General features: G+C 40.6%; 1 protein-coding gene across 1 annotated transcript; it reads right to left on the minus strand.

Moving 5' to 3' along the window:
* Positions 1–2,208: 2,208 nt before the first annotated feature.
* LOC133871270 (ultraviolet-B receptor UVR8) lies at positions 2,209–5,514 on the minus strand. Its single transcript, XM_062308677.1, has 5 exons — positions 5,337–5,514; positions 5,048–5,224; positions 4,142–4,177; positions 3,872–3,996; positions 2,209–3,785 (listed from the first exon to the last, which is right to left on the minus strand). Exons 1-5 carry the CDS (start codon positions 5,410–5,412, stop codon positions 2,526–2,528), a joined length of 1,674 nt encoding a protein of 557 aa, XP_062164661.1. The 5' UTR covers positions 5,413–5,514; the 3' UTR covers positions 2,209–2,525.
* Between the last annotated feature and the right edge of the window lie 7,420 nt (positions 5,515–12,934).

Below are 12,934 nucleotides of genomic sequence, written 5' to 3' on the forward strand. Positions count from 1 at the left end.
TTTTTTTTTTTTGTATTAAAAAATAATATTTTGTTTCTTTTTCAGATGTTTGGAAATATATGTATTTTATTTGTATTGAAATATGCAAGTATCACACTAACAATATTAGAAATTCATGCTAATTTTCTATTAATACTTTGATAATCAGAATCAATGTTTTGTTTTTGCTATTTTTTTTTCCTTATACTTTTTGTCATCTTAAACCGCTCCTACGGAAATAAAATTTTTAACATGTTTTAGTGTATATGGATTAAACTAAAATCAATGGTCTTATATTTTAGTCTATTTGATTTTTGATTTTTATTTTTTTCGTTTGTGTGATTAATTCGGATTTTGAGGCTATTTTTGGAAGTGTTTTTTTTCGACTTTCAAAAGCGAAAGAGGAAAAAATTTATTTAATTATTGTGCATAAAAGGACAAACTCTTTCAAAACACCAAAGAGATAATTTAGTATTGAACTAGGTGTGAGATGCTTTATTTGATTGTGTGAAATATTGAGTGGAAGATTTTCTATTCCTTAAAAAAAAAATGATTTTGTTCACTTTGCTCTGAATATTTTTTTCTAATATTTAGAATAATATGCACTTTATTTGTATTGAAATATAATAAGTATCACACCAACAATATCAAATATTTTTGGCAATTTTCTATGAATGCTTTGATAATCAGAATCCAAGTTTTCCTCTTACTATTTTTTTTATACTTCTTTTTATTTCAAAATACTCCTACTGGAACAAAAAGATTTCAAAAATGTTTTAATTTATATTGTTCATTTTTTAAGTGTTTCTTGTGCTTCAAAAGAAGGTAACAAATGATTTGTATGTTGTACAAAAAAAGAATAGAAATGCTTTCGAAACACCAAAGAAATAATTAAGCATTGAGTTTCATGTGAGAGGATTTATTTGGTTGCAACAAAATATTAAGTGAAATATTTTGTTTTATTTTGTATTCATAGAAAACAAAAAAAAAAGATTTTTTCTCTTTATTTTTTTTTTTTTTCGAATTTTCAGAATTATTCGAGTTTTATTTGTATTCAAATATAATAATATCAAGCCAACAATATTAGAGATTTTTATTAATGCTTTAATTTTACATGCTTTTTTTAACATATAATAAAAAGTACGATAAAAATGCATTTAAATTTTGAAAGTAAATTATAATGAAGAATTCCGTGCATAGCGCTGGTTATGTGCTAGTTAGTATAATACACCAGCTAATTACTCTTATTTTGAATAGAATAATGCAAAGGTATATGTAACTCAATAGACCAAAATCTGTGGGTCATGCTACCAGAGGAAATAAAAAGGAGAAAAAGAAAAAAGTTACCTTTGTAGCCGATGGTGGTGTTGGGTGGTGCTGCGCATTTTTCGGGGTAGCTGAATTTCATTCGATGGTTCCAGTTGTAGACGGTGGGTGGCACTCTTGTATTCCAGTGGTGGTGTCGATGGGTCTGGTTGGCCATCGGTGGTGCCAATGATTGCTAGTGGTGGAGGCCGAACTTGAGGGGGGGGGAGGGAGGAGGGTTTTGTTGGGAGTGGAAAAAAATGGGGAAAATGAAAAATGAAAGCTGCGTGAATTTCTTTTTCTTCAAATGTTTAAGATTTAAAATTTAACTTTACCATGCTTTTTTTCCTTGATGATGAGGGCCATATTTGTCGTTGGATCTAAGCCGTGAATTGGCTACTTTCTAGTTCATTTGAACTAGAAAGAATCCAAATTCGGTCTCGTGGGGGATTCGGATCCTCTCCAGTTCAAATGATTTGGAGAGCAGTCAATTCACAGCTTGAATCTCTAATGCCAAAAATAGGCTACGTCATTAAAGAAAAAAACACATGGTAAAGTTATGAAAAAGAAATTCACGCAGCTTTCATTTTTCATTTTCCCCCATTTTTCTCTCTCCCACCAAAAGCCCTTCCCCCTCAAGCTTGGCCTCTACATCCAGCAACCATTGCCGCCACCGACGGCCAACCAGACCCACCGACACCACCACCAAAATAAGAGAACGCCACCCATCATCTACAACTGAAACCATAGAATGAAATCCGGCTACCCTGAAAAATGCGGGGCATCAACCAACGCCACCACCAGCTACATAGGTAACTTTTCTCTCTTTTTTTCATTTTTATTTCCTTTGGTAGCGTGACCCACTGATCTAGGGTAGAATCCAGTCTGGTGAGGCACAAAAAGATATAAATTAAAGTCGATTCCTCAGTCAAAATATAAGCTAATGCCCTTTATTTAACATAGCCACAATTACAAATGACATGTTTTCTAGAGAAATCAACCCCAGATTATTAGAACATGTGCCAGCCAATCCGCCTGCCAAGCCTTCCTCTTTTTCACAAATATTTTCCCATTCTCTCTCTACATAAAGATTACCATCCATAACTTGCGACAGAACTGCTAAAATCTCGTGATTTATGTAATGACATAACAAACATATAATATAATAAGCACACATGATGAAATGTTTAAATTGGCGATCTTTTTTAACAGTGAAATGCATATCATCCCCTCCAGTTTTGTCACTGACGTCCCATTGAAGAAGAATGGAGACACTCTTTTACAATCTCCTGAATCCTTCTCTTCATTAGCTTATCTTTAACACCTGCAAGTATATTTTGGTAGAACATTTCCAACCCGATGAGCTTCCCACGATCTGCAGCCTCCAACATATTCTCCCATTCCTTTGCAACGTCAAAAGTACCGAATCTCTGCAATGAGGCTGGAATATCTTGCTCTTCAAAAGGTTTTCCAAAAATTGAACCATGAAGTATGCCAGCATACCGTTCCATCAAAGAAAGTTTTGATTGAAGCAGGTTCATCTCCTCCATTGCCAAAGACAATCTTTTATCTATTTCTGTGACACCTGAAGTCTTCAACTCCTCTTGTCTGAAATCTTCTGTAAGTGGAGGCCATAATACCACAGTGGGAGAAAAACAATCAACTGTCTTACCATTGCCAAGAACCCCACTCCTTCCCCGACCCCAAGACCAAAGCTTATATCCATCATGTGCAACAAGAACAGTATGTGCAGCCCCACAAGCAACTTGAACTGGATCCTGGAATTTAGGCCATTGTGGCCTGCTACATGAAATTAGCAGAGGAGAAACGGCATCCCCCGAATCAGCAACAGCAAAACTAGCATCTGGGAATAGGCCAAGACCCTTCACCATTCCCCATGACCACACTTCTCCTGCTGACGAAACAACACTAGTATGAAACAAGCCACAGTCAACAGAGATCAGATATACATACTGCTGCAATTCTTTCACAGGTTCAGGAGATACTGCACTCTGTGTAGTTCCATGCCCAAGCTGCCCATTATCACCAAGGCCAAATGTCCAGCACACACTTTCTAGTGTGTCACTTACTCTCTTTTTATGAGTGAGCAAAGCCGTGTGAAAGGCCCCGCATGCTACCTCATAAACTGCCCAAGGAGAGTCTTCATTAAATGTCTTAATGATTTCCGGATGCAGCCTGCTCTCTCTATCCCCCAGACCTAACTGGCCATGTTTGTTGTTACCCCAAGAGTAGCATACTAAGTCATCGCCTTTATATGTTTCTCCAGCACTAACCAAGGCCACAGCATGCTCATTTCCACATGCCACCTTGACAACAGTGTGGCCATGGAAATCCCAGACATGTTTTGGAGTGACAGTGCTTACAAGAAAGAATCCAGCTTCATCGCTGCTGCTTTGCTGTGGGCAATTGCCCCACATCCAGAGGGCCCCAAGATTATCAATTGCTAGAGACATCATTCCTCCAGCTTTGACAGAACAAACCTAAAGTAGACAAAGTAATAACAAGCACACCAGATAAGACTAAGCCAGATTCTTTCCCACGCAACAGCATTACGATTATTTCATACCTTTGGTGGTGCCTTACTCTTTGTTTCTGACTTATCTGTCACAGAATCAGGAGAGGCCAACTCAACGAACTGCTCCAACAAGCAGGGCACTGCAGAATTCTCTCCACTAACACCAAGTTGGCCATCCATATAATAGTCAAGGATGTAGAAAAAATATGCAAAAGTATTAAAAACAAGAAGGAAAATTAACGATGCAACTTCCATAACTACAATCTGTCAGGGAACTGAATGCGGTGAGAGAAGATATTACACCCCCAGTGTGAAGGATACAGATGTTGTAACCCCAGCACCAAACAGATCCATCATCTGCAGTACACAGAGAGCAAGAAATCAGAGCTAGGGAAAATCGCTTCCAGGTCCCAATTATTTCATTGTTCTGCTACTTAAAAATCACTGAGCTGGATCCACACATCTGACAGTTGATTAGTCTAAGCACAACTTACTAAGATAGGAGCTGAATGCTTTCAAATTCTATAGATATCTAGGAAGAAGAAGTCTGTATACCAAATCCAGACCATCAGCAACATAGTGGGAGAGAGAGAGATAGCCTTTTACACGACCACTTTTCACTACGGCTTTTATTGCACAAGAAATGCCATTCTATGCAGTCTTGGTTATTCATACAAAACAATTTTATAGTTTTCAGGGACCTCGCTAAAGCTGGCAAGACTTCAAATATAACCTAGTTCAGCGTTTAGTTGTGTGGCAAAATATGCAATGCCATTAGGCAAGCCTGAATCGAAAGAACTTGTAAAACCCAAAACATATCTGCTAGTTGTTATTGAAGAGAAATGATGGAAAGCCATCAAACTTCAATCATCTCATTGGTAACTCAAGAGGAAAGAACTGAAAGTGTGCATCTTCTCAATAACCAAAAGCAGCCCAAGAACATAAAAATGGGTAAATCTAAAAATATGATATCGGTAAGTAGAGATAAAGAAAAGCATGCAAACGGCTTTATGTTTGTTGTGCAGTAGGACATATTAATTCTAATGCCTGCCTCATGGACTTTCCAAAACAGTGTAAGAACCAAACAGTGAATCGAACTTAAATTGCAGCTTGTTAACAGAACAAATAATTGCAAACTGGGCTACATTTTTGAGCTTTTGGAATAGTAATTGTGATATCCAAAGAACGAAAACGAAAAGAGAAAAAAGTATTGGATAAATCCATAACCTGCAAGAGCAAGACTATGATAAGCACCGGCAGCTACACCGACAAACTTGAGCCGCTCTTCCTTCGATCTACTGGGACAATCAAAATTTACACGGACCGGGAAAAGCTCGTCCGCCTCTGAACCGGTCCCGAGTCGACCAAACATCCCTCTTCCCCACGAGAACACGCACCCATCCCCTGCAATCGCCACCACAAAACAACCCATGTACTATAAATCCCATATAAAGCTCTGTTTGGTTGCAGAGAAAATATAAATAAGAGCAAACAAAATGTAAATGGTACGGAGCACCTGTGAGGGCGAGAGTGTGAGCTTCACCGGCAGCTACCGCGATGACTTTACGGGACAAGGGAACGGCGTAGTCCATTGTTGCTGAATAACACGGAACGACCGAGTAGTGAGGGTGTTTTCAACTGTTAAACATCGGGACAGACGGTGGCTATCGTCGTGGGACCGTCACGACTAAACGGTAATTATCCTGGTAATGCAATGGCAAATCTTAAGTTAGTGGAAATAAACTCTGAAAAAGACACCGGGTTTATCGTATACGTCACGTCGTTCACGGAGGGTCGTATTTTATGTGGCACTGTCGTTTATTTCATATCTACGTATTGTTTAGGGACTTAAATATTATTTAGTCTCCTCAACTAATAATAATTTTTTATGCAGCACCATAAAATAATAAGTGTCATGATTTAACCATTTAAATTGTCAATCTATTACAACTTAGCTCCATCTGTCGGCCTTAACAGTTATGTTGGCTGAAAAATCAGGATTTGACCCAAATGTTCCAAAAAATATCATTATTTTGACAATTTAAAAACCAAAATTATCCTTTGTATTTATTAATTAGTAGGAAAATACAATTTTTTTTTAAATTAAAAAAATGCAAAAGTAGTTTATGTGGTTGGCATAAATTAGCCACCCCCTCCCAAACCCCACTTTTTTTTTCTTTTTTATTTCTTAGGAAAAGTTTATATACTTCCCTCAAACTATCACTCAATTGACAATATCACATCTGATACGAATCTCAATCGACATGCTTTGAGACCCAACAAACAATATTGGAATATTTACCCAACAAAGCTAAAATTCAAATTTTTGATAGAAAACTCTGACCCAACGTTTAAAAATGAAACGCGAACCAAATGTATAAAGTAACAAATCCCGACCCAATGATTATAATTAAATCACGAACCGAATGTATAAAGTTACAAATCCCGACCCAATGATTATAATTGAATCATGAATCGAAGATATAAAATTTGAACATCACAAGAAAGAATCTTTGATAAGTTCAAAAGTTCTTTGAAGAACCAATAAAAGAAAACAAACCTTACATTTTCGATTCAATGATACTTCATTACAATGAGTGCAGGCTATTTATAACATTTTCAGCCCTACACGCCCGCTATAGGGAAAAAGGAAACAAACGTATTTCGAAAATAAGCAAATAGATAAAAAATGACTAAAAACATAGGAGCCTAAAATTTAGCATTAATAATAGGCAAGTCAATCAACCAAATAATTAGTATGAAATAGGCAAATCAATCAGCCAATTAATTGGTTTGAAATTAGAAAGTAATCAGCCACCTTCTCCTTCTAATTTCAAGCCCAATCAAGCCATAATCAGCAATTAATCCACGCCATTTCTGTGACGACCAGTTTTTTATTTTTTATTTTTTACAAATCATTTGCATAAACACTAATCACTTAAAATATAAACGGATCTTCACAGTGACACGACAATGTGTCACAAAGCCAACATATAGTACATGCCCCATATCAGGTACCTGATAATCAGAGTATAACATACATCTATCTATGCAACAAAAAACATAAACCTGAATAGCGAAAATCCCAACTTATACATCTATCACAAATAACTACAACAAAAAGCCATTTAACATCTATCCATTTAAGTCTTATCAACACAATAATTATATAACAATAATGGCTCGACCATACAAGTGTCACGGGCGACACAGGCCATAAATCCAAATCCATAAAACAGTGTACACTTGTGGTCCGACAATTACAACCGTCACGGCAAGCTTTAGTCATAATATCCCAAGTACACTTCTACAACAACATCAACTACGACCAGAGTACCTGTAGTCAAAGAAACATCATTTATACAGTTGTGGGGGAAGCCACATCCGTATAGGTGAAAATATAAGTTTTCTGCCTCAGTAATCATTACCAAGGCCTCAGTGGTATAAAGCTCACTAAGTATACAATAAACTCAAACATAAATGCATGCAGGGTTCAATAGCGTTATTCACAAATCATTAAGTTCACACAACATATTACTGAGTGCAAGTCACGTTGTTCATCACACTTATATATTATAATAGTTTCAACTAACAATATTTTTTTTTGATAAGTAAATGAAATTTTATAAAAAAAAGCGTGAGGTGCCCGTCTAAGTATACTGGAAGTATACACAAGGAAACGCCTTAGAAGGCAAAGAAAAACGAACAAGAAAGCAGAAAAGCTAATAGACACGAGAGACAAAAAAGCCTCCGTCCAAAGATACAACAAATGTAAAAACGATGCAACAATATTCTCCATGGAATTCTCCAAGTCTTCAAAACACCTAAGATTTCTCTCCTTCCAAACACACCAAAGAATGCAAATAGGCACCATCTTTCAAACTGCAGCACTCCTTGACCTACCCGCCTTCCACCAACAAGAAAATAAATCGACAACTCTCCTAGGCATAACCCAAGACCAAACCGAGAAAAGACATGATTCCACAAACAAGCAGCCACATCACAATGAAGAAGAAGGTGGTCCACAGTTTCCCCGTCTCTTTTGCACAAGTAGTATCTATCCACAATGATGATCTTTTGCTTCCTGAGATTATCCGCTGTAAGAATCTTTCCAAGGGCTGCCGATCACGCAAAGAACGCCGCCCTTGAAGGAGTCTGAGTCCTCCACACACTCTTCCAAGGGAAACGACTACCCTCACCGCCAACTAAGGAGCTGAAATAGGACTTAACCTTGAACACCCCTTTCTTGGAAGGGACCCACCTAAGCCTGTCAGCATGATCTCTACTCACCATGGCTAAATGTAACACATGAAAGAAGGATGCAAAGACACTCGCTTCCTAGTCATGCGCCTCTCTAACAAAGCTCACATTCCACTGGATAGAGCCGCCCAAAACCTCCACATTATTCGCAACAGAAGCATCCTTCATCTGAGCAATACCAAAAAGAATAGGAAAAGCTTCCTTCAACACCCTATCCCCACACCACAGATCATGCCAAAATTTTGTCCTAACCCCATCTCCCACCTCCAATCTAGAGAAACCAGAGAAACTCCCCCACCTTTTCCTGATATTCTTCCACTGCTCCACCCCATGAGCACCTACAGGCTCGCGGGAGCACCACCCACCCCACAGACTACCACACTTGGCATCCACCGCAACTCTCCACCAAGCTTCTCTCTCTATTCCATACCGCCACAACCATTTACCTAACAAAGCATGGTTGGACAACAACAAATTCCGAATACCCAACCCCCCATCTGAAATTGGGGAACAGACTTTCGACCACCTCACCAAGTGAAATTTAGATTCTTCACCCAAACCACCCCAAAGAAAATCCCGTTGTAACTTCTATAAGTGAGCAGCAAGACTCCTCGGGAGATGGAACAGAGACAAAAAGTAAGTAGGCACATTGACAAGGGTACTCTTAATAAGGGTTACTCTACCACCCTTAGAGAGATACATCATTTTCCAACTAGCCAAACAACGTTCAATCTTCTCAACAACCCCATCCCAAATATGAGTGGACTTGTAGGAGGCCCCCAAAGGAAGGCCAAGATACTTAACCGGCAAAGTGGCAAACCCACACCCCAAAATGTCGGCTAGCCTTTCCGCTTGATCAACATGCCCCACTGGAATTAAATTTGACTTAGCCAAATTAACCTTCAACCCCGAAGCTACTTCAAACAGGAGGAAGAGACTCCGCAAATTACATAACTGAGAATCAAGAGCACTACAAAAAATCAGAGTATCATCTGCAAACAGAAGATGCGAAAAATCTGCGTCACCTATTTTAAAACCTTCCAACAAACCCCCACTAATTGTAGCTGAGATCATACGGCTCAAGGCTTCCATCACAAAAACAAACAAAAGGGGTGACAAAGGATCCCCTTGTCTCAGACCTCGAGAGCTACTGAAAAAACCAAAAGGGAAGCCATTGATTAGCACCGAAAACTGCACAATTGATATACAATGAGCTATCCACCTACACTATTTTTCCCCAAAGCCACACCTCCTCAACATATACAAAAGAAAATCCCAGTTAACATGATCATAAGCTTTCTCCAAGTCCATTTTGCAAATGATGCCTGGTACCCCCGATCTAAGCCTACTATCAATGCATTCATTAGCAATAAGAATCGGATCAAAAATCTGCCTCCCTTTGATAAAAGTGCTCTAAGATTTGGAAATGACCTTCTCCAAGACTGACTTCAATCTGTTTTCTAGAACTTTAGCAATAATCTTGTAGATGCCTCCCACCAAACTAATAGGCCGGAAATCTTTGATGGAGTTAGCCCCTGGAACTTTCGGAATAAGAGAAATAAACGAAGCATTCAAACTCTTCTCAAACAAACCTCTGGCATGAAACTCATCAAAAACCTTCATAATGTCCACTCTCACGACATCCCAGCACGCTTGGAAGAAGGCCATAGAAAAGCCATCAGGACCCGGTGCCTTATCACCATTCATAGCTGACACTACCTTTTTGACCTCCTCTTCTTCGAACGCTCTCTCCAACCAGCTAGCATCAGCATCTGAAATAGAATCAAAGGAAATACCATCCACCCTAGGCCTCCACCTACTTGGCTCATGAAATAGCTTTTGATAGAACCCAACCACGTGATCGCCAATTTTTGTCTTATTAGAAGAAAGAGCATCTCCAATCAATAAAGAGTCAATAGAGTTGTACCTTCTATTTGAATTTGCTATGGAGTGGAAGAATTTAGTACACTTGTCCCCTTCTTTTAACCACAAGACTCTAGATTTCTGCCACCAGCTCACCTCCTCCAAAAGAGAACTCCTCTCTATCTATCTGACTATCTCTGTCTTCTTTTGAAGGTCCTCCTCAACTAAAGCCCTACTTCCTTCAATAGCATCAAAAGCCTGAAGTTCTTCAAACAACTTCCTCTTGTTCCTCTCTACCTTACCAAAAACCTCTTCATTCCAAATCTTCAAATCCTTTTTCAGTGCCTTTAGTTTACAAGCAAAGGCAAAACTAGGGGTACCTTGAAACGAGTAAGAATCCCACCAATGTTTCATTTTCCCCACAAAACCTTCAGCTTTAAGCCACATGTTCTAAAATTTGAAAGACCTGTTCCTCCTAGAGAAGTCACCACAATCAAGAAGAATCAAAAAGTGATCTGAATAAAAGCGAGGAAGCCTCTTTTGAGAGGACACAGGAAACCGAGCTTCCCAATCAGGGGTGACTAGAAAACGATCAATCCTAGACCACACAGGGGGATCAAAAGTACGTGACCAGGTAAAAGCACCCCCCGCGAGAGGAAAATCCATGATACCCATCTCAGAGATTAAATCAGAGAACTCTCTCCAAGCGGACCTACTACCCTCACCAGACCTTTCACTAGGGAAATGAACAACATTGAAATCGCCTCCTATGCACCACGGCAAGTTCCACCAACTAAGAATCCCGGCCAACTCATCCCAGAGCAGACTCCTATCCATATCAGAATTTGGACCGCAAACACCTGCGAAAGCCCAGACGAAATGATCCACTACATTCCTAAAGGAAACAGCGAGAGAAAAAACCCCCAAACACACCTTAACTTTCTCCACCACCCTATTATCCCACATGATCAAAATGCCGCCTGAGGCCCCACAGGAGTCTAGACAACACCAATCCACATGATTGCAGCCCCAGAGACTGCGCACAAAGCTACTCGAAATACCATGAACCTTTGTTTCTTGGAAGCAGATGATATCCGCCTTCAATTCTCTGAGCAAGTTACTAATCCTTAGGCGTTTGTTTCTCTTATTCAGCCTCCTCACATTCCATGACAGAATTCTTGGCTTCATAACACAACTGGATGCCCTCTCGTCTCCCTTTTCCCACAGCTTGAGCATGATCCTCTAGCATCGTAGTTAATGGAACACTCTAAATTCTTAACCTCCCTTTTTCCCTTCTTCCCCCCACCAGACAAAGCTCCCTTCTCACCTAATCGACGATCCTCTTCAATAAAAGACAAGAAATCCAGCAATTGTAACTTATGACCCTCAAACGAAATCCCTAAAATGGGATAAATCTCATTCGCACGCTGAATGACCAAATCAGAGTAACCTGAGAGATCCCCCTCTGAATTAGCATAGGTATTTAGAGGAGACACCGATCCCACCGAACCTTCTCTCTCCACCACATCCACATCCCAGAAAACCTTCCCACTATCTGCCACTGCATTAGGCTGATCACCCTCTTGAAATACAACCAAATCTGAGCAACCAATTTGCTGGCTGTTGGAGTTCCCCCACACCATCCTTAGCCTGCATACAAAGATAATCCTGAAGAGGCTTCAACGGCAACCCCCACCCGATCAACCCAGAGACAACCAGCTCCCCTGAAAAATTCCCTTTCCAAGCAAATGATCCTCCACCAACACTTCCTGCTCAAGGACCAAAAAACCTTGACATTCGAGCCCTACCTTCAGACACCGCACTCAGCAAATCTGTCGGCACTTGAAAAAAATCTGCCAGACCGTCGACCCTGCTCTTGCTCACCTCCAAGTTCAGCTCCGGTTGGACCCTCGCCGGAGACATGACTTCCATCGACTCGCCGATAGTCACAACAGACATCAAATCCACCGGATCCGGAGAAACTGCAGGACCCACCGTTCCACCCACCGAAAGAGAGATATCTGAGAGCAACGACGATCTCGGCATAGCCGGAGGAACACCGGAAGACGTCGACGCCTCTAAATGGTTGGACTAACCCGCTTCATTTCTCATCGACAACCGGTCTGAGCAAGAAAGGACTTGAAAAATCGGCTGGGCAATAGCTTTGCCCTTGGGATCTGGCTCAAAACATTCCTTCTCCTGTTGATCCACACCCCCTAATTCGCTAAATTGACCCATGTTCAACCTCACCCACGGCCAATCCAAGATAGAATGGGCTTGCGAACTTGGCTGGGCTGGAGCCATGCCTATAGGATCCACGCCCCTGTCCAACTTCAATTTTTGCCTGAAAACTGCCTTGGGCTTGGGCTTGGGCTTGGGCTTAGGCTTAGGCTTAGGCTTAGGCTTGGACTTGGGCTTAGAACTCCCATCATAACTAGAAAACCCACCAGCCCCTAAACCAATCCCACCCAAAGAAGCTTCTACACTTTTAAGCTGAGATCCCAAATCATTATCCATCATACACATGGGACAAGATTTCAAGGACAACTCTGCTAGATTTTCCACACTGCCCAACATCCCATCTACCCTCTCCAAGCAAGCACCAACATCTACTTTTAACTGCTGCAACGTATCTCTAAGGCTGAGAAAATCGATTCTATCACCAAGAAGGCAAGTCATGTCAGAGGCCCTATTCCCCTTCTCAGCAACCTGACCAGCACCGTTTGAAGAAGGAAGATTTGCCGAAAGATTAGCCTGAGCCGAAGACGTTGCCGGAGCTATGAACCGCCATTCGCCCAACACTGAAACTTGTCCAGAATTGGACGTGGGCATCCCCTCACAGGGCCTCCTCTCCGAAAGTTCCTTTACCCACCTCGGCACCTTGGCTACTGGCTCCGAGACAACACCAAAAGGCTCTTCTGGTGGTGGAGCCGACCTCACCAACACCTCTGCATAACTTCTCTCCTCTTCTCCTTCCCCGCCTGGGCTTTA

This window comes from Alnus glutinosa, chromosome 6 (assembly GCF_958979055.1).
Source record: "Alnus glutinosa chromosome 6, dhAlnGlut1.1, whole genome shotgun sequence".
Classification (NCBI taxonomy): Eukaryota; Viridiplantae; Streptophyta; class Magnoliopsida; order Fagales; family Betulaceae; genus Alnus; species Alnus glutinosa.